General features: G+C 44.0%; 1 protein-coding gene across 1 annotated transcript in view; it reads left to right on the forward strand.

Annotated features, from left to right (window-relative positions):
- PPP1CC (protein phosphatase 1 catalytic subunit gamma) overlaps positions 1-26,039 on the forward strand; it is an 833,371-nt gene that overhangs the window by 698,184 nt on the left and 109,148 nt on the right. Inside the window, exon 6 of the mRNA XM_044068633.1 lies at positions 17,643-17,777. Within this exon, the coding sequence (XP_043924568.1) occupies positions 17,643-17,777 (135 nt within the window). The remainder of the gene's footprint in view (positions 1-17,642; positions 17,778-26,039) is intronic.

The following is a 26,039-nucleotide window of genomic DNA, read 5'->3' on the forward strand; positions in this document are numbered from 1 at the left end:
TATAGCTATTTTTACCAGTATTGTATTTTTTTGTACATAATTCTGCTTTTCTGACTTTTCTTGTAAATTTTTTGGCTCTTTTTGGAAACACCCTCTGTTCTTCCTTTTTACACCAGGCTTTGTAATTATCACAATTTTGCTTGACATATTTTTTTTTTTTATATACAAAAGAAGCATGTTGGTGTTTTTTGTTAATTACCTGTGCCTGATCCTGGTGCTGTAGACATAGGCAGGAGCTGTTGGTGCAGATGCAGCTCTTTCTACTGGAAGTTGGTCACACCACTGTTGCCTTCCCCTGTTTTTACTTCAATTATCTCAGATGGCTCACTAGCATCTAAAAATGCAAATATATGGTGCGTATGTCCCATCATCGGCCATAGTCCTTCTCATTAATTGTACCATATCAGTGAGGGTATCAAAGTTCTTCATAGATGCATTTAATAATCCCTGGAACCCCGTTGACTTGCTCTAAAAAGCAATGTATTAGCTGTTTTTGTATTTCTTTCCCATGTCTGATTTTTGATGCATGATTTGAAAGGCAAGCCTAAAATGTTCACTTTGTTCCATTCATTTATCTGTAATAGTAATTTTGAAATTGTAATAACTTGGCTTTGAGCGGCTGCCCTTGTGTAAGTGCCATTAAAACGGCTGTCATACGTCCTACTTTACTGTTTAACTGAGAAGCATCTTGCTTTAACTGAATGAAAGTTTTAAAACATTTGGTTATGATTTGTCCAGACATCAGATTTACCATGTATGCTTAACCATTTTCAAAACGCACGTTATAAATGCATCTTTTTGTACAGATTAGCTTTAGTTTCTTGCTCTTCTGCAATGTTTTCTTAAGCTCAGCTAATTTATTTTATTTATCCTGTAACTGTTCAAGAGTATTCTGTAATGTAGCACAGTCTTTCTGACATTTTTCAGTAATCTGTTCTGCTGAATCTAAAACTCCTTTGGAGTTTGAAAAAAAAAATTGTATAACTTGTCTAAACTTCCTGAGCTCAGTCTGTCTTTTAAAAGTTTATTGCATTCTTTTGTAACAAGATGTACTGGAGGTTCTGTCAGTAAGTGATTTGACTGTTGTAACTCTGAAATTGCGGTGACAGGACAAAACTGTTCATCTGAATATAATGGAAACACTTTACCCCTAGTTCATTTATCATGAAAAGGCCCGTCTTCAGTCTATTTTTTAGCAGTATCATTCAATACTTTTTCATGGCATGGCACACAATGCAGTTTCTGTTGAATCGCACACATTTACTATGATGTACTTCATTTTTTTGTTGCAAATACCAATTCAATGTTAGAATCCATTTACATAATGCCTGTATGTCAAATTGCCCTAATAAGGTTTTACATTTATTAATGTGCTGTGTATACCAACATTGCAATTTAAAGCTTGGCTTACACCTGCTTGAACTATGTCTAGTAGCATCCATACTAAAAATGTGACGCAGAAAAGTCTTACAGTTGGCAATAAACAGGTGATCAGGCTGCTGTTGCAGATGGCTGGAAAATTTTTAGTCACTTGAGAAGTTGGTGAAACAGGCATGTCCACCTTTTCTTGAATAATTTAATGCACTGTGACTTTCCTGGACTTGCAGGCTCAATCTGGATTCAGACGTCTGAGAAACTTTACTGCTGCAAGCTGCATAAACTGGAGTACTTCTGTTTAGGATTTAAACATATGTAAACATGTTAGTTACTGCAATTTGACTGAAGTGACCCTCTGCAGGGCTTTACACTCCCTCTGTTCGAATGTCAGGAGTGCAGTCTGTTTTGGGAGGAGATTCAAGCAAACCTTGTTGAGATGTAAGGCATTTGCAGCCTGGGGCCCCAAGGATGATTACTTTGGTCATCTGAGACCTGTAGCCCTGAAACAAGCACATATTAACTTGTTTCTTCTAGATTCAGCAGTTTCTTTATCCTGCATTCAATCTAGACTTTACCCAAGGATCTTTAGCAGCTGGTTAAGGATTTTGGGTTCTTTGAAATCCAACAGCCAGCATTTGAAATCCCAGAGGTGCTGAGGTTTGTTATAAAAGGTGACCCCACCCAGATGGAGACAGATGTATCTGATTAAGTCTGGCATTTTTGGGCAAAATGCAGTCTGTTATGCTTTGAACCTGACTCGGAGGACATCCTATTCTCCACCTCTTCTGGGATTTTTTTTCTTGGGAACACCTTCCCTTCCACATGAAGTCTTTATTGGGGATGCCAAATGGTATTCATAGACCCACATGTAATGCAGGACTTTAACAGGCCTGTCTTATCCTCTTACTATTCATTTTCCTAAAAGTCTTGGAAGATGCTTTTATAAATGCATCAGAGGAGATGAGCCTAACTACCTGCCTCATGTTTCTAGGAAGGCGTGACATTCTGTTAGGTTCAGAATTCCTGCATGTTTTTTCTTTTTACAAAAGCTCTATGATTCATCTGTGGTGTCCCTGGAATGTAGCAAGAGTAGTAACCGACTCAGTACAGTGCCTCTCCCGCAGATGTCCCAGTACCTAGGCCGTACCAGTTTTCCACCAACACCTCAAGAATAGGTGGGTGGCTGCCTAGATCTATTTGTGAAGGCATTGGGAGGATGTAACCCAGGATAAGTCAGTCCAACATCCTAAAACAAACTACATTTCTGGAGTAGATAGTCTCAGGAGCTCTTCCTGTCCTGTGAAATAAAGGGCCTTACTTTTGCTTCTGGAGGACCTCTTAAACAAAGGAGCTGTAAAGTACCCAAAATTTTACAGGATGCTATTCAAGACTTCAGGAAAGAGGAATTTGTAACTACTTTAGATCTTTCAAAGTTAACGTCCCTGTTGGTACCAGAATTCAAAACTCTCCTAAAAGATGGCACACTACTACATTCCCGTTAGAAAGGTTCAAAGTAAGACTCCCAATTCACCCCTTGCACTTGGCTTAACTGCATCCAGTGTATACGTAGTGCCTGGCACCAGTGATGGTATTTTGCAGATCCAGGCAGGTGCGCATTTTACCCTCTGCCTGAATCATTCTGGTAGATTTAAGTAGAAGTGATTTAGAAGCCCTTGCAGTTTACCCTTACCTGGTTTGAGACTTTGACTCTACCTCAATCTTTGCTACAGCTGACCCTTGTAAGGAAAACACTGTTCCCAGGTGCATTGCTAGGCACAGACTAGCAGAAAGTGCACACGCACGCGCACACAAGGCAGCTGTCACCAGTTCTCAACGCAGTCTTGGAAAAAGATTGATGCAAGAGCATTTCTTTAGCCTGTATACATGGCCTTTTGCATACTGATGGTCCCCCTTTCAGTACTGCATATGAGAGAGTTACTGTGGCGTTTCCCATATTTTGAGACTGACTTCATTTTGCCATGTACAGATGTATTTCACTGCTGCTTAGTCTTTTGGCTAAGATCAAGACTAGCTCTAGTGGGGGGGGGAATCTGGTACCTTTCTACTGAGGGGTGCCCATCAGACTTGCCCAGGGACCCCAGGCCCTCACAAATGCCTGGATGGCATATTACTAGGCTAATGGCAGAAGAACCTTTACAAACATATTAAATAATACTCAAGATATGACTAAATTCCCCAGATATGGGATAGGGTAGTGTCAGGGTAGTGGGTCTTTACTAATTCCAATAGTGGACATTTTTTGTTTTTGATATTCGAAGAGCAGCTAAAGGTGCTTGAAGCAGTGATCTGTCACTAGTCATCCTCATTTCAATTTTCTGACTTCATCTGTTGTGTAATCTGTCAAAAATCCAGTGACTTCTCAAGATCACTGTGCTTTGAATGCAGATGACAAGTTTGGAAGTCTTCATAGCTTTACTTAACAGAATTTCAGAACATACTACACACAAGGGCTGTGGCGATAGTTCACTGTCAGGGACTACAGTAAAACAAAGCTTTAAGTACTCCTTGTCATAATACCAAACAGTTTTTTGGTTTCTATTGCACACTCCGAAGTATCAACATTTTTTGTTTCTTTTAAAATTGATGCACTCATACTTGGCTTACCTTCGGTGTCAGTTCTTGTAACTTTTTTGCTTTTAAAGAAGGTTAAAATGTTTCTTTCCACTTTGTAGGGTTTAAAATTTTACAACGGAATGACAACTTACTTTCTGAAATACAAATACCACAGAGTATTTGCAAACAATATACACTTCTCAGCAGGCAAGCTGATGCAATACTAGCAATATGTACAGTCCTCAAAAAATGAGCCTGCTCCCCTCCATAGCTCGGCGGACAATATGTATCTCTACACACTGCCACCTATACTAGTCATTCTGAACAGCACTGTCCTGCTGCACTCCGCTACATGATCCAGGTGTATAAGTGGCAATAAATTTCATGGACCAGCAGGATGACCAGACCTGGTCCGCAGACTGGCAGTCAAACACTGATCTATGATCGCTGAGTGGGGGATTGTGCAAGGGTTTTGATCAGGTTTAGGTAAGCAGTGGGTACACTTGTCAGTGGCACCGGTGACCAAGTGCACCAGACTGCGCAAGCAAGGCCTCCCTCTGACAAAGCCAAGTTGGGTATGGTCCAGTGTTTGGAGAGGTCCTGTTATTGATCAGGTCCATAATTCTCTCCATGACCTTGCAGGTAAGACTGGTCAAGCTTAGGAATTAAATTCCCTGGGTCAGTTGATTGGGGGGGGCGACCTTGTGCATAGGGGTGACTGTTGCTGTCCTCCAGTCCTCTGGGACAAAGCCGTCCAGAGGCTGTGGTTAGAGGGTTTCTAGTGGCCCTGATAAATTCTGTTTTAAGCTAAAAGAAGCATCCTGGAATGTAGTCAAGACCCATGGTGGCAGTCTGCAGTTAGCAAGTGCCATAAGGACCTGTTCCCTCAATGACTGGTAGAGGGATGGTTGTTTTTTGTGTGGTAAGAGGATTTTTTTTAAGGGGGGGGCTCAGCTAAACTTGTTGGCCAGCAGGTTTGCTATAGTTTCAGGTTGGGTGTAAATGTTGCTGTTCATGATTAACTCAGCACATTGCTGAGCATTTCCCCTGAGGTTACGAACATAACCATAAGGTTTATCTTTCACCTGGGAGGCTCAGTTTTTGGCTTCTAGTTTACTTTAAAAGTCTCTAATTTGTGTAGACTGGTGAGTGCCTGCACGGTTTTCTGTTCTTGGCTTTGGAGAAGATTTTTTCTTTCCTTTTGAATAGCCTATTGATGCTAGGGGTCCTCAAGGATGATTTATTTTTGCTAGTAATCATAGGTTTGACTCTGGCAGGTACTGCCTTCTCTATATAGCTATGAATTTCGTTGTATAGTGCTTTTGTGTACAGCTCTTGAGTAGGCCTCAGTGTTGTCCAGGTTCAGAGAAGCTTGAAAGTTTAATAAGCTGTCAGTTTGAGGCAACTGGCCTTAGCAAAGTCCTTAACAGGTTTGGGGGGTTGTAGGTTACTTTTAAGAGTAAAGGAATTAATTTTGTGGTCAGATCTTGGGGAGGAGTTAATGCACTGGAGGGAGTAGCATTCCCCAATGTTCACGAGCACTATGTCTAGGATATTTGCAACTCTAGTTCAGGAGCTTATTAGTTGCTAGAGTGTTTGCATTGGCGAAATCCAAAAACATCTGAGCAAGTTAATTTTATGGGTCATACAAGTCTCCCCGTTTGAGGGGTACTTGAAGTCCTGCACAAGTATGGTGCTAGGCTGAATGTTGAGATTCCAATAGGTTTGGGTAGGAGGTGTGGTTTTCCAGACTCATGCTAAGGGATCTGTAGCTAGCAAGGATTTGATAGGTGGGACCACACCTGTGGTTAATTGGCATGGAGCAGCTCAAGCAAGTCATGTTGGACCAGTCTAGCAGTGTACTTGTCCTTTATGAACACAGACACCTCCTCCCTTTGCTTTGTATCGAGCAGAGAGGGTTTTAAATGAAGGGCATTGTCGCCTTTGATAGCAGAGGTGCTTTCTATGGTTCTGAACTGTTTCAATGACCATGTATGTCTGCGTCCTTCAGGGTGAGGAGTGCTTCCAGGGAGTGCAGTTTTTAGACTCCTAGCATTGAGCAGCAGTACCTTTAGGTAATCATGTTTTGCACTGGGGGGGGTAATGTTTTTGCAATTATGCGGAAGTCAAATGGTGGCACCTGCAAAGCGTCGTGATCTGTCAATCATGTCGCCCCAAGCTAACGGATATTGGTGGCCCTTGTGATGCCAGAAACGAAGCCAGTTGTTGAAGTCAGTCGTTTGCTGGTACTGTGGCATCATTGGTAAAGGTGGGATGCTGCTCAAGGCTAGAGTCATACCCATCTTGGACACATTCAGAGAGCTGTCTCTTCGTACAGTCCAGTGAGGTACGTCTTGTCATTTATGCCCAGAAGGACTAAAACCATGTCATACTGGTACATTTGGTTTAAAGACTTAAATGCGTGTGTGATCTGGCAGGTCTTGGTTCCAGCAAGGTAAGGGAAACATCAGTACGTCTTAAGTGGAGTACCAAAGAGCTACAAAGTTTGGTTATGTGGTGTGTTGACTTGTGGGCTTGAATGCAAGGCTACTATGAATTTGATTTGGGCTGTGTGAGGTGCTGTCTGTGCACGGGGCCACTGAGAAATGCTTTTAGGAGATTGAGTAGATTACAAGTGGTTATCTCTGCATATGTGGGTCTGTTCCTTAGTGTTGGTAGCGAGTCCTGTGTGCAACTCTGACAACCTGGTTTGCATTTTTATGCATGAGATCTTTGCCTCAAATGATATTCTGTGTCTACATCTCGCACACTGTTCTAAAATTAAATGGTCCTCTGTGAATGTCAGGCAGTTACTACGCTGCCTCAGGATGCCCATATCCACCAGGCCAGAAATATGTCAGGGAAGCACCTATCCATTATACTATCTCCTTAGATGGGAGAGAAACTTTAAAGGTCTGAGTGAGTGTTTAGTAGTATACTATTAAATGACCTGCAGTGGTGCTGCCCTCTGCTTAGACTAACTGTTGCTATGAGCAGTGGGAAACTATGGAGTTTCCTATAGAGGATTTTAAACTGGAGAAGTTTCTTGTATACACTGCACTAGTGACTGTGCGATATGCAAATGTGAGGCTTTTATACCAGCAGGATGAAAGACTGAGCCTTCAGGCCAGTCAGATAAACGCACAATAAGCCTTCCACCAGCAGTTCCCAACTCATGAGTTGAATCAGCCCTCTGCTCCCATCAAAGTGCAGAAAAACCCTCAACTGGTTTTGAGCTCCAGTGCAGTAACAAATGCATTACAACAAAAGACTGAACTCCTGCAGTTTCAGGGATTCAAAATAAGTTCACAAACCTCTGGGAAATGTTCAGAAATACAGAAGTGCGCAAACATAGAGCTTCTACAGATGCAAGCTTTGTGAAACTTAAATATTTGAGAGCTCAAGAGAACTTTGGCACCTTAGAACAGCTTTTGCAGTATTGGAGAATGTTAGGAAATGAGAATACTGTTGAAACTACCTGATAGTAGTACAGTAACACAGATGGTGCTTACCGTGCAGGCTGAAAAAGTGAAGTTCAACTAAATCAATAAATGCAGCATAGAAGTGTTAAATAACACTGAATTTTTTTGCACTTGGTCCAACTATCTGCTTTGTAGGTCCATGGATTGTCTTCGAAGCAATCAAAGGTCTTAGTCACAGGGCTCCAAGCCAGGCACATGGAAGCTCTGAATAAATGAGCACAGTCTCACACAAATTTAAGACTTTAATACCAGCAGTTAAGCCCTTGGGCCAGTCAGATAAACGCAATAAACCTTCCACCAGCAGTTCCCAACTCAGATGGGTTGAATCAGCCCTGTGGTCCCACCAGAGTGCAGAAAAACTCTTATGGGTCTAGGGCATGTGGGACACTAAAATAAGATCCTATAAAGGCTGTGTAGGCCTTGGAGATGGCCCAGAAGTCAGGTTTGTTACTGCATTCCATCCCTGGCAAATGCTAGCTGAGCAAGTTGCAGTCACTCCCTGATGAGTGGGCGTTGAACAGGGTCTTCCTGTATTTAATCCAAAGTGTGCACCAGAAGCAGACCCCCAGTCACTCCTTTTGCAAAGCAGCTGTTCCAGGAGCCTGGAAAAGCGCATTTTTCATATCTTGGGTGGTTCTAATTCTCTGCATCCTCCCTCTGATACCCTTCTTCCCCAAGGTATTGCAGAAAACCCAAGCAGGAAGGAAATTCCGATCTTACTGCTAAATGCATTTTGTTTCCAGCAGTTTTAAACCTTGCTGGACTCAATGGAAGGGAGAATTTTTTTCCCTTCCTCTGAGGTGGTAGTTTTAGAAAAGGGCTGCACCCCAACTTCAGCACATTAAGGCCAAAGGCTTGTATGCCTAGCACATAATCTTAGAGGGCATGCCAAGTATTGGGAGGATGGGAACCAAACGGAAGGAAGTTCTACTAAGCAAAGCAGAAGATGCTACCTCTGCCTTGCTGCAGACTAGGAACCCTAAATTAAGTAGCGTTACTTGTCATCTCATACCTTTTTATAAAACCAGGCTTATCTGTAAAGGCACAACTTTCAGCTGCATCAGTTTGTCTGCTTCTAGACCCCTTTGTACTGTTTCCAGTAATTTTCTAATGGGGTTACTCCACCTCGGATAATCTGAAAGGGGCATTTGCCTGCCATAGAGCTTAAATGATAAACTCAGCCTGGAGCCCTTTAAGCCAGTTGCTTCTGCATTAACTCATTACAGCCTAGTGACATGCCCAGGTGTTTCTGCAGTTACACCCTGCTGGTACTTCCATGCATCAAATGCTGTCATATTTGCATTAATTTAAAACCATGCGACATACATAAATTGAATCGTAAAGCTTACATAATGACAAATACAACTGTATTGATATTTGACCTGTCTAGTGCAGATGGAGATGTTCAGTATGTGTATGCTGTTTATGTAATTTTCGTATTTCTGTCACCTGGTAGACAAAACTACTTGGCATCATTGGAATGTTTACTGCTGTATGAAGAAAATACTGCTGACAGTAAAGTGTTAACCAGAGCTCAAGCAACCAGAAAAAAAATATTGAAATACAGTACAATTTTCATGTATTGCACTTTGCTCCCCCCCCCCCCCCCCTGCAGAAACATACCATGTGAAATTGTTCAATCTCGCAGTTTGTTCTTACACACGAGTTCGGAGCTGATCCTTGGCTCCCAGTCAGCCGCATCACCAGCTCCGCATCTTCGAGAAAGCTCGAGGCACAGTAATATCCCATGATCCTCAGATGCTAACCCTCACATCTAGTTTGCCGCTAGCAGCAGATCGCATCGAGAGGCTCGGGCCAGTAGAATTTTTTCTATATTTCTTGTTATACTTCTAATGTTACAGATTTATACTCATTCTTTATAGTGTTTGATAAGTTTTATTATATAGTTTAGTTTAAAATTCTTAGTAAAGGCCTTAGGCAGTTTTCTGTCAGAATTTACAGTACTTAAAAAAAAAAAAATTTGCCTTTAACTTTTTCTATTTTTATATATATATATATATATATATATATATATATATATATATATATATATATATATATATATCATAGTGTGCTTTTTCTTAAGTGTGCTGTGCTTTTTCTTGGATTTTTCCCTTTCTTTTAAAATGTCAGAAAATACCAAATCTGGTTTTAAAAGGTGTCAGTGTGGACAGAAGATGTCCATTACTGACTACCACTCATCCTGCGTCTACTGTCTTGGCCCTCTCCACTTGCAGGAAGACTGTTCCATTTGTCATTCCTTTAGTGGGAGGGTCATGCTGGAAAGACGCAGGAAGTTGGTTGACAGAGGGTTGCTTAAACCAGAGTTTCAGGAGGCCCTGGACAAGGCTGAACAGGTTTCTAAGTCTTCGAAGGGGTCGAAGTCTTCAAGAGTGTCGGAGCCCAAGTCATCAGCTCCGAGCACCTCTTTTCAGATTCTGACACCGGCTCCTATGACTTCGGTGCTGGGTGTCGAGACTTTATCTCTGCACGAGGCTCAGGTCTTGGAGCCGGTATCAGAGGTACCACAGTCTGCTATCCTTCGCTCGGTGACTGCTTCGATCCCTTCGACCTGTTCTTCAAGGCCACTTTCCGACTCCAATGTGGACAGAGTGGTGCAGAAGCTTACGGAGAACTCTGCTTTGTCCAAATTAATCGAGGTTTCGTCCCAGCTGGTTTCGAAACTCGAAGATATTCCAGTTCCCTCAACACTTCCTCCTCCGAGATCCATCGAGTCATCTGTGTTAGGAGTCGAAGAACCGATGATTGTAGAGCCCTTGGTGCCGAAGCCTCCAGTAGTGCTATTGGCTCAGTTGACCTCTACTCCTTCGGAACCAGCCGGAGAGTCTCGGAGCCGAAGATCTTTCCTGGGTTCCGGGGGGATAGGCTAACTGAGATCTGTTCAGACTCTTCCCCTCAGTGCCTCTGCTCAGATCAGTTCGGATCCACCCTCTGTGTCGGAGCCCGTGGTTCCGATTCCAGAGAAACGACTACCTTCGGATCGGGTCGGGGCACCGGTACATTTGACATCATGAGGAAGGTCTTGTCTGATCAGACACATCTGTATCTTCGTCTCCTTCCCCAAAAGGTCCGCGTTCTGCTTCTGTGCCTTTGGTGCCTACCAAGCGTCGAGACCCAATGCCTCAAGTCCACACAGGGCGACTCTGGTTCCTCAGATGCATCCCCAGAAGCTCCCGCTGAGGATGTTCCGAGGAAACTACTGTGCAAGAGGAGGCACATAGATTCCCCTCAGGAATCTCTCACATCTGATACCGATTTAGATGAAACAGAAGGGTCCCCATGGTCCACCTCTGAGGATGTCTCGTTTGCAGACATTTTGGAAATCCTGAAACAAAGGGGGGACTGGCAAACCCTTACCCCTTCTGTGGATGGAATCGGTCTTACTGAAGGTATTTGGGACTCAACCTTCTACCTCCTGGGTGACTCCACCCTTTGACGATCTCATGGATCTAATAGCTTGGAGGGCTTGGGAAACGCCTGATACAGTGGAACCAGTCCCTCGTAAACCAAATAAATACATGACGGCTCCCCAAGATAAATCCTATCTTACAAAAGGAGTTCCCGTAGATACTATGGTGGTGGCGGCAGCCACTAAGAAAGAGATGTCTGAATCATCTTCCTCTGTCAATCCTCCTAATAAGGATTCTAGGACAATGGACAGATATGGAAGTGCATATTTAGTTCAGCGACTTTTTCCATCCGATCGCTCAACTACCTTACGCATTTCACGCGTTTGGGAGATGCTCTCCAGGGACACACAGATGCTGCTGTCGCCGAGAAAGTGACAGCGCAACTTAACACCCTAAATTCCATAGTCAACTCGTCCATGAGGCTGATTTCATACGCAGCAGAAGGGTCGAGTAGAGCAGCAGCTTCAGCGATCGCCCTGAGAAGACGATCCTGGTTGCGCTTATGCTTCTTTGCGGAAACCTTTAAGTCTTCCTTTGCCAACGCCCCCTTTGACGGTGCCTCCTTGTTTGGGCCCAAAGTAAAGGAGACTCTCATGAGGTGTGAACAAGAAGGGAAGACCCTGTCTGCCGTAGGGGTCCGTTTTTCCGTTCCATCTAGGCCCTACCCTAAAGGGCAACGAGGAGGAAAAATGTGGTTCCGAAAGACTCTGGGATCTTTTCAGCACACCCAAAGTGACGCCCCCTCCAGTGGCAGAGGAGGGGGAAGAAACGGAAGACACCACCCAGCCGGCAGAGGGGGTCCGCAAAATCAGGGCGACAGAGACCTTCTCTGGAAAGCCCTTCCAGCACTCCTGAGTACAGGCCTGGCTGTCCTACTCTGGAGGCAGTCGGGGGTCGCTTGGCTTTATACCCAGAGGCCTGGCTAAATCTTGCATCAGATTCCTGGGTAAAAAGCAGTTACCAGAGGCTACAACATTCCCTTCATAAAAATGCCACCCAACTCAAAAAAAACTCCCAGACGTTCCACCCAGTCTGCGAGACCAAGCAACCATAGAGATAAGAAGGTTGCTCAAACAGTCATCCAACCAGTCCCAGCGGACCAAATAGGATCCGGAACTTATTCAAGGTTCTTTTTAGTTCCAAAGAAAACAGGGGACCTGGAGGCCAGTTTTAGACCTCAGCAAGTTAAATACCTTTGTGAAAAAGGAAAAGTTCCGGATGGTCACGCTTCAGTCAATCCTCCCTTTTCTGCAGAAGGGTGACTGGATATGCTCTATAGATCTCAGACGCATACTACCATATCAAGATGGCCAGGGCATCCAGAGATCACCTGCGCCAGTCATTTCCAGTTTTGCGCTCTGCCCTTTGGTCTCACCTCAGCCCCCAGGGTGTTTGCCAAATGCATGGCAGTAGTAGCGTCTCACTTGAGACTAAACGGATTCCGGGTGTTTCCTTATCTAGACTGGCTCCTATCCGCCACCACAGAGTATCGTCTTCTACAAGCCAGTGTCTACACCATCAGTCTTTGCTCTTCACTCGGCATAACAGTGAATTTTGGAAAATCTGTCTTATCACCGTCACAGCGTATCTTATTTATAGGAGCACAGCTAGACACTTCCCTGGCTCAAGTTACTCCCCCCCCCCCCCCCCCCCCACCAAGAGTATCAGACCTCGGGCATTAAATTTTGCTGCTCCTTCACAACAAGAGTCCCTGCACGACAAATATTAAGAGTGCTAGGCTTGATGGCAGCCTCCCTTCTTGTAGTTCCTTTAGGCAGGATGCACATGATTCTTCAATGGATGCTATTCGCCCAGTGGTCGTATCTACAACTTCCACTGTCTCACAATCTTGATCATGAATTCTTGCAAGAAGGATCTCTTGTGGTGGATACACAGTCAAGAGCTAACACTAGGACGACCGTTTGTATTACCCAGTCCGGTAGCAACTCTAACCACGGACGCTTCCCTGATAGGGTGGGGGAGGGATTCTTTCAGGGACAAACAGTCCAAGGTTAATGGTCCAAATCGGAGTACAATCTGCACATCAATGTTCTAGAGCTGAGGGCAGTGTTTCTAGTGTTGCAACACTTAAGTCCTTACCTCGGGGAACAGTGACAGTTCAGACAAACATGTCAGTGGTCTGGTACATAAACAAGCAAGGGGGAACCAGATCTTACCCGTTATGCAGAGAGGCCCTCAGAATTTGGCAATGGGCAAAGTCCACTGGACGCTTTCTGATAGCAACGCACATCACGGGGACTTCCGACGTAATCGTGGACAGGCTGAGCAGAGCCATCCTGTTCCCTCACGAGTGGTCCCTCAAACCTCAAGTGGCAGAAGAGATCTTCCGCAGATGAGGCCAGCCTTGCTGCGACCTGTTTGCATCCTCACTGAATGCCAAATGCAGAGGCTATTTTGCCCTGTTACCCCCTCCAGGGGGTGTCCCCAGGGATGCACTGGTATATGATTGGCCCCCGGGTCTCCTGTACGCCGTTCCTCCTATTCCACTAATTCCCAGGTTTTTGCAGAAAGCCAAATGTCTAGACAGGACCATCATACTAATAGCCCCATTCTGGCCTCGACAAATCTGGTTTCCCTTCCTTCAATCTCAAGTGGAGAAACCATGGATGCTGGACCCGGAGCCAGACCTGTTGACGCATTCGTCGGGAGTTCCTCACACCTTTCTCAAGTCCCTCAAATTGACAGCTTGGCTGCTCCACTTCCCATTTTAGCCAGGTCGGAGTTACTATCCCCTGCAGGACAGCAAATTATTGCATCTTCCCACAAACCATCTACAAGGAAATTGTACAAGCAAATGGAACTGTTTTACGCACTGGGCCTCCAAACAAGGTATAGATCCATTCGGGGCTCCAGTACACAAGATACTAGATTTTCTTACCACACTTTTTCAGGAGGGAGCATCAACATCCACTATAAGGGTTCAGCTGGCGGCTATATCCAATTTTCATATTGGTCGTGAAAATGGTTCTCATGTCCCACAGACTTTGTAAAGCCTTCATGAAAGGTACCTTTCACCTCCGTCCCTCCTTTCGTAATCCAATAGCACCTTGGAATCTTAATCTCATGCTTTCACAAGTCATGTTGCCCCCTTTTGAGCCAGCAGCCACAACTTCGTTAAAGTTCCTGTCGTGGAAAACACTTTTTCTGGTTGCCATCACTTCCGCCAGGAGAGTTTCAGAGCTACAGGCTATCTATCCGACCCCCGTACATGATTTTTCATCCAGATAGAGTAACCTTGCCCACCAGTTCATCCTTCCTTCCGAAGGTTTGTTCGATTCAGAACATCAATCAATCGAACTACCGACCTTCTTTAAAAATCATTCCAATAAGCTAGAATACACATTGCACAAGTTGTACGTTCACAGACAACTAAGATTTTACTTGCATAGGACAAAAGAAAGTCAGATCAACTATTTGTCTCCTATGCTGACCAAAGAAAAGGACAGGCAGTAACGAAGGTTACCTTATCCAAATGGCTCTCAGATTGCATAAATTTGGTATATGCTGAATCGAAACAGCAACTCCCTTTCAAACCCAGAGCTCATTCTACCAGGGCGATTGCTGCCTCTTCAGCCCATACCGCTCGTTTGCCTTTAGATACCATTTGTGCAGCGGCAACTTGGGCAAAACCACATACTTTTATCGCCCACTATAAGCTAGACAAAAGCTCCAGGGACAGGGCGACGTTTGGTTCCACTGTACTCAGGAATGTTCTCCCTTGAGCCACCCGGGAAAAAGGAGCTAGGGACGCTACCCGTGTGTAAGAACAAATGGCGAGATTGAACAATTTCACATTAAGAAGTTGTGTCTTACCATAACGTTCCATGTGAATTGTTCATCTCGCCTTTGTTCTTACATTCCCCCCCTCCATCCCCCGTCCTGCGGTCTGGGAGAACGGTTTTCAACCGAATTCCTTTTCAGCCTTTTCTAGATATGGTTAGCATGTTTTTGTACATTAGTTAATGGCATCTTTTCTCCTCTGCTTGACAGTAGGGTTCCAGACACTGTGTAGTATCTGTTTAAGTGTTCTAGACACGGTTCTAAAAGGGATTCTTCTGGTATAGCAAACTAGATCTGAGGGTTAGCACCTGAGGATCATGGGATATTACTGTGCCTCGAGCTTTCTCGAAGATGCAGAGCTGGTGATACAGCCGACTCTGAGCCGAGGATCGGCTCCGAACCCGTGAAAGAACAAAGGCGAGATGAACAATTCACATGGAACGTTATGGTAAGACATAACTTCTTATTTCATTTAAAAAGGAAAATGGGAATGAATTCCCCCCTCACCAACCTCTGAACAAGTCAAACCAAGCAAATAGTATAGAGTACAGTATTAGTCAGGCCTATTTAACTATCAAGCAACCAGAAACTAGTTATCAGACGTCTACCAATCCCCATAGGTGCCAGTTTACTGTATGTTGGTTGAATGGCTACTCTTACCAGAAGCAAGTGTATACAATGTTACAGAATTCATATTTACTGTGGCTATTGTGGCTTATAAAATCCAGTGTAAGACCTGAAGTTGAATGAATGCAAATCATTGTACGTTTAGTTTGCCATTTACATTTTTCTAGTAACCTGTATGGTTCTGGAGATACGAACATTTTGAAGTGAGACAGTAACTTCGCGTTTTGAAAAGGCTTAGGCCATACCAACTGGGAGTTGGAGTACAAACTCACGACCTCCATTGGAGGGAATGAGTTGAGTATTTTTCCTGAAACACTCTTTGAGGTTGCCACTTCTGATGTTTTTGAGGTTGCCACTTCTGATGTTTTTGAGGTTGCCACTTCTGATGTTTTTGAGGTTGCCACTTCTGATGTTTTTGAGGTTGCCACTTCTGATGTTTTGAGGTTGCCACTTCTGATGTTTTTGAGGTTGCCACTTCTGATGTTTTTGAGGTTGCCACTTCTGATGTTTTTGAGGTTGCCACTTCTGATGTTTTTGAGGTTGCCACTTCTGATGTTTTTGAGGTTGCCACTTCTGATGTTTTTGAGGTTGCCCACTTCTGATGTGTTGGAATTACAAGCCATGGTGCACAGAGGCCTTTTGACTTTCCCCACAATGGCAGAGTTATCCTACATGCTTAACCCTACCTTTCTGTCTTAAGTTGATAGAACTATTTTTAAATCCTGTTCACCTCAGTTTTCTTCCCAAAAAAACAAACTTAGGCTTAAAACAAGATGAAGAGCATGACATTCTTTGGATGTGCACATATAGCTTGCATTTCTTTTGGACAGAATTAGTTCTGCTTTGAAAGAAGGGAGGGGAAGCCTGTTAAACAGGCCTTTATCAAAATGGCTTGCTCACTGTTTGCTTCTACTCCATACCCTGGAAAGCCTGTGCCAGGCCGTGTCCATTCCACTGAAGCTGCCGTAGTCTTCCTCAGTGCTGTTAGTACGCATTCTGTTCTGTATGTGGTAACCTGGTTCTTTGGCCACCTTTTCTAAACATTCCAACTTGCATTTTGCATCCAGATTCATGGCAGGTTTTGCAGTGTCCATCCTCAAGTATCTGCTTTCCTAGTAACCCAGTTAGGGCAGCAGCTCCTTTCTCTTTTATGCTTTTGAAGTCTTCCCAGAAGTTATTTCTATCTCATGGTGAGCATAATACATTTGTGCTAGGAGCTTAAGTGTTGCAGTCACTCTTCATCCCCGTATGCTTTCCTGATTGAGCATCTTGGAGTTGGAGTGGACACGCTTCACCTTCTTTCCTGTTACCAGGCACCCTACTTCTAACTGGAGTGGCATATTGTTGCCGTGGGTTTGTCATTGGCCTTGGGCTGTTTTCCGTATGGCTACCAGTGCTTGTCGGGCTAAGATCTGAAGATAAATTAAGCTGTTTGTTGTACCACTGACATCTGAGTAGAATCTGACTAGGTTAGAAGGGGAAATGTAAAGTTCCAGAAGTCTGGTAAACTTTACCTGCAAACCGGGATGTCAGGACAAATGCACTCAACATCTGCTAGGACTGAAACTTCCTCTGCAGTTGTGCTTGTAGGGTATACTGCCACAAGTATACGGTAAGAGCATATGCTGTTCATGGAGCATTTGCTCACTCTTGTATGCACAAACTGCAGAAGAAACTGGCTGTTGGAGGCTTACTGTTGCGTAGATGTTCATGGTAGCTTGGAAATTGCGCTGCTAGTAGAGATGCGATCGTTTTGGCTCTTGTTGCATGGTTGTTGTAAGGGTAATGTACTCAAATTAATGGACAACATACATCTTGGGGTTTTTTTTGCTCCAGTACAGAGTTGCAGTTAGCAATGTTAAGCAAAAAACCTTGATTTCTTTAAAAAAAAAAAAAAAAACCTGCACTGCTTGTTTGTACAATTTGTAGTTGAATATGATCCAGGTCAGCCTGAAATTCTCCTAGCTGTTAACTTTGACATATGTAGAACTTGGAACTTGACATCATATGGCACTATTTGGTGAAGGCCGACTATTTTTGGAACTGTGCGGCTGCTTTGAAGATTAAGTAATTGGATTTAATATTTCCATCTCAAATCCTGATGTATTAAATTGCTTTCATGTGATTAGGTAAATATGGCACATACTAGTAAAATGCAAATTAGTGTCTTGGTATTTTTCTTGAACTTAATGAGAGAGTATTGCCAAATGGATGAGACTTGTAGGGAAGTAGCAAAGGGTGTGTTAGTCTTGCGCAATATGCGCCCGTAAATACACTTTATCCTTGTTCTCAGACTGAATCATATGAAATGAATTTGCATTTTAATGTTTTTTGCTTGGCTTTCTTGCAGGTGGTAGAAGATGGCTATGAATTCTTTGCAAAGAGACAGCTGGTGACTTTATTTTCAGCCCCAAATTACTGTGGAGAGTTTGATAATGCTGGTGCAATGATGAGTGTAGATGAAACATTGATGTGCTCTTTTCAGGTAGGCCATTGCAGATTCATTTTCATTGTTGGCGTTTACGCATTGCTTGGGCGTTTTGAAACTGTTTTGATATGTTTGGTTATAAGATTTAAGTGGAAGCAGTAGTGGATAAATAGTTCCCAAGTTTTGACATCTGACTTTTTCTGCTGTACAGAAAAGATCCAAGCTCATGTATAGAATATGCACAGGTCAGTTGTAGAGCTTGATGGCAGGTGTAGATTTTGACTGTTAATATAGATCTGCTGTCTCTTCCATCTGCCTCAACCTGTGTTATCTGTCTAACTGGATCAGGGGGCTGGTACTTTAGATTCTTCTGCCCCAAAGCTGTGTCTTTCCCATAATGTACTGCACTACCTGAATCTTCTCAAATGTCATTTGCTGCTCAAGTCTTCAGATGCAATCTGTGAAGCTGCTGGTTAAGTACATTTTTTGATATTTTATTCAGTTTCTATAGCCTCCTGTAGACTTTTTCACTTGAGTAGAATTTTGCTGGCTGTTGGGTATGTGTGGTTTAACTCATTCATTTTCTGTCCTATCACAAAAAAGCTTTCTGATGTAAACTTTTATGCCTATCAATGCTGCTTTAGCTTTGAGGTTGGTTCTCATTGTCTGCTGTGATTTTGCTAATGATGGTCAAAAAGGCTTCTGGCTTTAAAGTGTGTGCAGGCACAAATTGCCCCCAAAAGTCACAGTAAATATGTACTGTTTAGGTGCGACTCACCTAAACTCAGTGTAAGGCATGCTCTGCTTTGGGGTCCAGAGACTTCATGATCAAGGGACTTATGCAGCCTGCTTTCTCTCCAGACTTCTTGGTCCCGTGCAAGACGTAACAATGAATACATAGTCTGACAGTAAGACTAATGCACATGCATTAAAATATTAACACATGTCCACAATTGGACAGGAAGGTGTTATACTAGTAGGTATTGCAGGACTGACGTCACATTGTGATTGCTTAGAATATTGCACGTCAGTTGTACGATATGTACTGATGTTCATATTGCACATCTATGGAGTGGTGACTCACTCCTGTCAGGAAGTAATAGCATAAGAAATCAGGCTATAACTGTACCAGTTATTGAAGCAATTTGCCAGAGTGATTACTGTAACTGTTTCAAAGCAAGTGGCGTATTGATCTAATTAGCAGCCTTATGGATAGAGGGGAGAAGCTCGTGTTCAGGCTAGATGTTTTGTGGTGTAAGCGGCAATACCTCCTGCCCGAGGAAAGGTGGAAGCACATGTTGTAGGCAGGGTGAGTGGGATAATGTATGATCTTCCTAGCCCTTCCCACACACAATCTTTTGCAGATCATCCATGGATGAGAGTGAGGAACCAATGACCTCCCCCTGTCCTCACTGCCCTCGAGAGCCTTGTGGTCAGATGCTTTGCAGTTACCATACCAAACTATATGAATATGGTCTCTATTGGTCCCCCTGTAGAAGGCTTTGAGGGTGAACTGAAGTTTGCCGTCCTCAGTTTCCGTAGGAAGTGCAGACGTGCCTTCACTTGTGTGGCTAATAGGAGTCAACCAGGATAGGTCATCTGAGATGTGCACCCCCAGGAACTTGGTGTTTTTGACTCCACTGCCACACCCTTAATTTCCAGAGGTTAATGCATCTCCTGAGTCTTTCTGAAGTCCGCTATTCTTTGGTCTTGCTTACATTTAAGGCCAGATTGTTGCTGTTGCACCAGCCTATCAGATACTCCACTTCATCCCTCTAGGCTGTTTCCTCACCATTTCTGATAAGACCTCAGATGTGGCAAAATCCGCAAACTTGATTTTGTTGGATTCATGCTTGGCCATGCAGTCGTGTCAAGGTGAACAGCAGAGGACTCTGGACGCAGCCCTGAGGGGACACCCTTGCTTAGTGTAATATTGGTTGAACTATTTCCCGCACATACTTTTTGGGATCTGTTGAGAAAGTCCAGTGTCCAGTTACGTGGGGGTTGTTGATGCCCAGCTGGATCAGCTTTGATATCACATTCTGGGGGATGACCGAGATAAAGGCGTAACTAAAATCTAACAGCATTCTGACATATCAGTTCTTTAGATGTGCCAAGGATTCATGAAGTGCTACTGCATCAGCCATCTGGTGGCTAGATCTAGAAGGAAACTAATGTATCCAGTGTTGTAGGTAGGCTTGAAGAGCTGAGGTTCTTGATCAGCTGCTCAAAACACTTCATTACTGTTGATGTAAAACTGGCTGGTAATCATTTAGGCTTGTCTGTTGGGATTTTTTTAGGTAAGGGAATGATTTTCATATATTTGAAGCAACTGGGTACAATGGCTAGTTTCAGGGATGTGTTTTAATGTATGTTAGTGTAGTGGATAGTTGGGTAGCAGTCTTAGAACCCTTCTCATATCAGAACCAGCTGTTTTTCCTGGGTTTACTCTCCTCGGGTTCTTCAGAACATCAGATGTTCTTGGACGTAGCATCTCATTGCTGTGTTTGACAAGGAGCTTATGTGGCAGTGTTATCCATATCAAATCTGCTGAAGTAGGTGTTAAGTTTGTTCAGAAATGTCATCACATGGGGAGGATGCAGGCCTGTAGTCTGTTATGGATTGAATGCCTTGCCTGATATGTCTTGAGTCCCTTTGGTCAGAAAAGTGTCCCTGAATTTTACATCCATAGGTCCTCTTGGCCTCCTTTATACCTCTTAGATTTACTCTGGCCATTCTTGGGGCATTCTTGTCTTTTGATTTAAATGCAGCATCTTGTGCTTATCTTGTGCTTTTAGGAGCTTGTATACTTAACCAGATAGCCAGAGTTTCTGATTAGCTAGCATGGTGATGCATTTGATAACTGTAAACTGTAAACTGCAACCTATTTTGAAGTGTAGGCCATTACAGATTCTGTATACTCTTGGTCATTATGGTGGTTCTTTACAGCTGCATCTCAAACATTGACCAGTTTGTACATTCGAAGCAGTCCTGTAGTGCCAAAACTCCCTCAGCCCACATCCTTACTTGTTTGGTTGTAGGTTTGCCTGTTTTCAGCAGTGGTGTGTATGCAGCTCAAACACTGAGTATACCAAGCCCCTTGTTGACTGCGGCTCCAATTTTTAATGGGCTACACTCCCGCTTCCAGGTTGCCAAAGCTGTCACCAATGCTGAACCAGGCCTCCCCCTTTGGGTCTGGGAGACTTCTTTCATTGCCTAAATCTTCCAAGTCATCTTCATCTTCATCTAGGCCTGTCAGAAGTGTCATTGTCAGTTAGAGCAGCTTGTGTGCCGCTGTAAAGGCTCAGTTGGACATTGGGGTCATCCCCTTTACTTCTGTTCTGAGGTTAGAAGTTACCTTGCCTTCAGCTCCTACTTTGGTTGATCTTCGTGTTTTACTGTTGCAGTCATCACATTTGGGTTACCTGCTTGCAGTAGCCCTCAGTCGGCCTCATTAACAAAGTCTTGGGTCCTGCGTCGGATGCTGTCCCTTCCATGACGTCAGGTCGTCAGGGGTATAAAATATGCAGCAGACGCCATTGCACCAGTCTTTCTTGCCGTGCAGTGCCCAAAGCAGAAGCAGTTTGCAAGTACTGGTCGGCCGACTCCTGAAATTTTCGTTTTCAAGTTTCAGAACCGAAGTCTTCAACTAAAGCCAAGTACACCGTTGGGGAAACTTTTTCTTGCTTCTTACCGATGTCAGTAAAAGTTAATAATTGCATTACTTTTGGAAAGCTAATACCTAACAAAGATTTTCATTCGTACTGTATTCCTTGCCTGAGCCCTGACCATGACGTACCTTGCTGTTTTGCGCTTTATTTAATCAGCGCACTATCCGTCGTTTGTGTATTTTTGCCTCTAAATATTTCGGTTTTCTGTTTAATTATCCGGAAATGTCGGTTAGCCATCACTACCGGGATTCCGAAAAAATGCGAAGATAGGCCGCCTAGGTCCAAAGCTGCTGACTAGGCTTCTAAGCCAGTCGCCAGTACTCAGTGAGGTGCTTTCGCAGCCCTGATAACCACTACTTCTGATTCACAGGCGTCTACTGAGACCCATTTGGAATCCAGTATGCCGCGTGATGCTTCAGTTGTGGAACCTTGGATGGATCCGGAGCCGCTGTGCAGCACTGGCTTCTGTGTATGTATTCAGGCCTACGGACTTTCATATTAAACAGATGCATCCTTCATTTAGGCCTAAATCTCGAACCATACCTAAGAAACCGATGCCCAGGCCACATGCTCAGGCCTCAATGCCTAAAAACAAATAAGAATGGCTGAACATTTTATAACTAATCAGGGGAAGCCAGCCTCCCCTTCTAATAGTTGTTTATGAATCTTCTGACCAGGATTCTGATTTTTCTGATTCTTCTGATCTGGATTTGCCCTTATCTACTTATGAGGGTTCTGATGCAGAGGACTCTATTCCCTCTGCTTCTCCTGCAGAGGATTTTTCCTTTGAATCCTTGCATACTCTAAGGGAGCATTTCACTGGGAAAGCCGGGATTTTTCAGATTCAAAAAAAAGGCTTAGGGATTTCTTGCTCCTGCCTCAACATAGACCTTTAGCTATACCTCCTGTACTACACATTGTTGCCTTTCTGGAATCTAGTTTGGTTCCTGATTCTTTGCCTCCTGCTCCCAGAAAACCTGACTGATATTACAGGGTTCCTGATTCACGCAAGTTTCTTTTTAAAAATCCTATAACTGATCCAGAGACCATTTCACAGGGACCCAAGGGCATTAAGGCTTCTACTGCTAAAAATCTTACCCCTTTCTGATGGAGACTCCAGGGTGCTGGAATGATTGGGTTAGAAGGTTTACACTTCTGCAGCTTTGGCCATTAGGGCTTTAAACTGCCAGTTTCATATGTTAAAATATCAACAGCATGCTATTGGGTTGCTTAAACAGAATGATTCCCGACTGTGCTGAAAGTAAAGAATTACAGGATTTAATGCTTTCTGCTGAACAGGTTGGTAAACATACTTTGCAATGTGGATTTGATTCATTAGAGGCCTCTTGCAGGGCTGCTGTTTTACTGGGTCTGTGCTCAGAAGGCATGCTTGGCTTAAGGAGCAATCTTTGCCTGATCATGTTAAAGCTAAATTGTTGGATGCTCCCTGAAATCAGGACCGCCTATTTGGCAACAAAGCTGAGGAAGTTCTTAAAAAGATGGAAAATAAAGCTAAATATATGCAAACTGTTTATTTCTTGCAAGTTCAGCCTCCTAGATTTAGTAGGCATTGGCCCTCGAAGAATTTGTCCTTTCCAGCCCCTTCCAGGTTTTCTCAAGCCAAACCCAGACACAGCAGAAACCCCAGACTTCAGTCCCAGGGGACACAAGACTAAGCAGTGAGGGATTTCTGCACCCAAATCTGGGAGTAGTAAGACTTACCCCTATGGAAAACTGTCTCAATGACCTGCTTTTAAAACTTCCAAGCACTTCCCAACTGAATGCTCCTTTAGGTGAAAAGATTGGTCTGCAGGCCAAAAACTGGGAACTCATTACCCAGGACAAATGGGTTTTAAATAGTGTCCCAAGGATACAGATTTCACTTCCACACGTTGCCAACACCAAGCGGGTGGCCAGATCTACCCCCAAATCAGTGGGCAGAGGCCCAAAATCAAGTTCTCCCTCTCTTAAGCAAGACTATTCAGTTGGTACCAGAGGAGGAAAAGGGACAAGATTTCTGTTAGAGACTTTCACTGGTACCCAGAAAAGGCAATACATGGTGTCCTATCCTGGACCTTTCTGCTCTAAACACCTTTCTGGTCATTCCAAAATTCAAAATGCTGACTCTTCACCAGCTGCTTTCTGTGCTAGGCAAAGATGCATGGTTGACAACACTAGACTTAAAAGGAAGCATACCTGCACATCCCTATCAGGGAGTCCTGCAGAAGATACCTGCACTTCAAAGCAGGCTACATGCACTATCCGTTCTCTGCACTGCCCTTTGGCTTATCTACTGTGCGCCCAGGGTATTCACGAAGTGCCTAGCTCCAGTCATTGCATTTTGCAGGCAAAGAAATATTCAAATGTACCCATACCTGGACGATTGTCTAATTCAGGCAGAAAGCCAGGACATACTTTTGAATCATCTGGCCTTTGTTCATAAGTTCATAGGTAGCTGCTAGGCTGTCTGCCCAGTCAATTATAAGCCTAGCCAGAGTGTCAGCTTTCGCCGCCCCATTGATTAACTGAGCCTTTGTCGAGGAGCCAATGAAGTGATCCCAGTGGTTTATCGTCAAGGTCTCTTGAAGAGTGTTAGTGAGGGGCTCTGCCTATTGTAGTTAGGAATTGTGTTCCAAAGCATGGGGAGTCTCCGTGACCGGAATCTATCCCTCCAGCATGTTCTATTTATTGTTGTGGCGACGTTTAGCTCAGTGAGTGGTTCGCAGTGACTTGGATTTCTTTAGGTGGAGCATGTCGAGTTGGACATGGCTTTGTAAGTCAGGCAGAGATCACCTCTGAGTAAGCGATATGCCACTGAGTACAGCTGGAGTTTTTCCAGTCGGGCTGCCTAGGACATATGTTTGAGACCAGTAATCCTCTTGGTGAGGTGCTTTTGTGGTCTTTCCAGCTGTTGGAAGTGTCTTGAGGTACATCCCAAACTGGGCATTGTACTCTGATGGGTCTGACGAGTAGAGGGGCACTATGACCTCTTTATTTCTAGATGCGAACCCTTTAGTAATTAGATGGGCTACATAGAAGGATTTCCTAACTACTTTGGCAATATGATTGTCAAAGGAGAGATTACTATCTACCTGAGTCCCCAGATCTCTTATTACCTCTACTGTATTAAGGGGGCTGTCAGCTATGTTGATAATTCATGGGTGTTTTGTTTTTCTCAAACGGGATGACTATGCATTTTTTGGCATTTAGCTTGAGACCATGACTGACACCAGGTGTCCATCTCAGTAAGGCCCCTTTGGAGAGTGTCTGCGTCAGCCGGTGAGTCAATTATGGCTCCCAGTTTGCAGTAATTGGCGAACTTGGTTAGCTGTAGTCCTCCTGTGTTTCTCTACTTCTGAGAAGTATATGCCGAACAGTAAGGGGTCCCAGGACCAAGCCTTGTGGGACACCACTTGTGAATGGTTTAGTCTGACCTGGAAACCGCTGTTCTTACCATGCAAGTTCGGTCTGTAAGCCAGTTGGCAACCCATCTCATGACGTAGGGGTTTATGTTCAGGCTGGTGAGTTTTTTTATAATTCCCGAGTGGGGAATGGTGTCAAAAGCCTTGGCGAGGTCAAGGTAGGCTGTGTGAACTACCTTCCCGTCATCTATGGCCTTGGTGACTGTCTCGAAGAAGTCAGCCAGGTTTAGTAGGCATGATCTGCCCTTAAAGCTGAACTGGGTCGGGTTAAGTGTTTGGAGGTTCCCAATGTCTGTTAATGAGCTCCATGATGCACTCCATAGCCTTGCAGACCAGGCTAGTCAGGCTTATGGGGCGATAGTTACCAGGGTCAGTTGTGGCCCCTCCTTTGTGGAGTGGAATAACCATTGCTGTGCGCCATTCTATGGGTGTGTAGCCTGTGAAGAGGCTGAGGTTGAACAGTGTGTTTAGGTGGGGGTTAGTTCATTCTGTAGTTCATGCAAGATGCAGCCTGGGACACCGTCTGGCCCCATTGACGCTGTGCTATTGAAAGGGCTGTTTTCACCTGTGCATCTGTGATTTCTGAGACACTACACTTTTCCGGTATTGTGGGCCCTTTTGGGGTTGAGAGGGAGGTGAAGTTTGCACTGAATCTATCTGCCAGGATGTTGGCAATATCCTTGGGTTCAGTATATTTTGTGCTATGTTGCAGTAGCTCAGAGCATATCTGCGAGTTGCCACTTAGATTCTTGACACAGCTAAATAAGGCTTTGTGGTGATCTTTTGAATCCTTGGCTGTATTTCTTTCGAAGTTAGCCTTGGAGGATTTTGAGGGGCCTTAGTTTCTTACTGGTACTGATCAGGGATGTCTTTCCTTCTTGGGATTTGCTTTTTTTCTGAACTAGTTTCCTCCTGTCAAAGGGTGCTGACTTACCTGGGGTACAACGTAAACGAAAAGAACCACACCTGGTACCCTGTAAACAAATTGTATTCAAGCTTGCTCCCAGGAATATAACTTCCCAGATGGCTTTCCTCACGCCAGAGAAACGGATTCATTTGACAACCTACTTCAAACAAACAAGTGGCCAAAAAAACCAGCAGTCTGCAAGGCAAATACTGCAAGCCTTTGGGGTTCATGGCCTCCTGCATTCTTCTAATTCCATATGCAAGGCTGCATATGGGGGAACTACAATGGTATCCCAAAAGCATACGGTGTCAACATTCAC

This window comes from Protopterus annectens, chromosome 4.part0 (assembly GCF_019279795.1).
Source record: "Protopterus annectens isolate FY-2018-M chromosome 4.part0, PAN1.0, whole genome shotgun sequence".
NCBI lineage: Eukaryota > Metazoa > Chordata > Ceratodontiformes > Protopteridae > Protopterus > Protopterus annectens.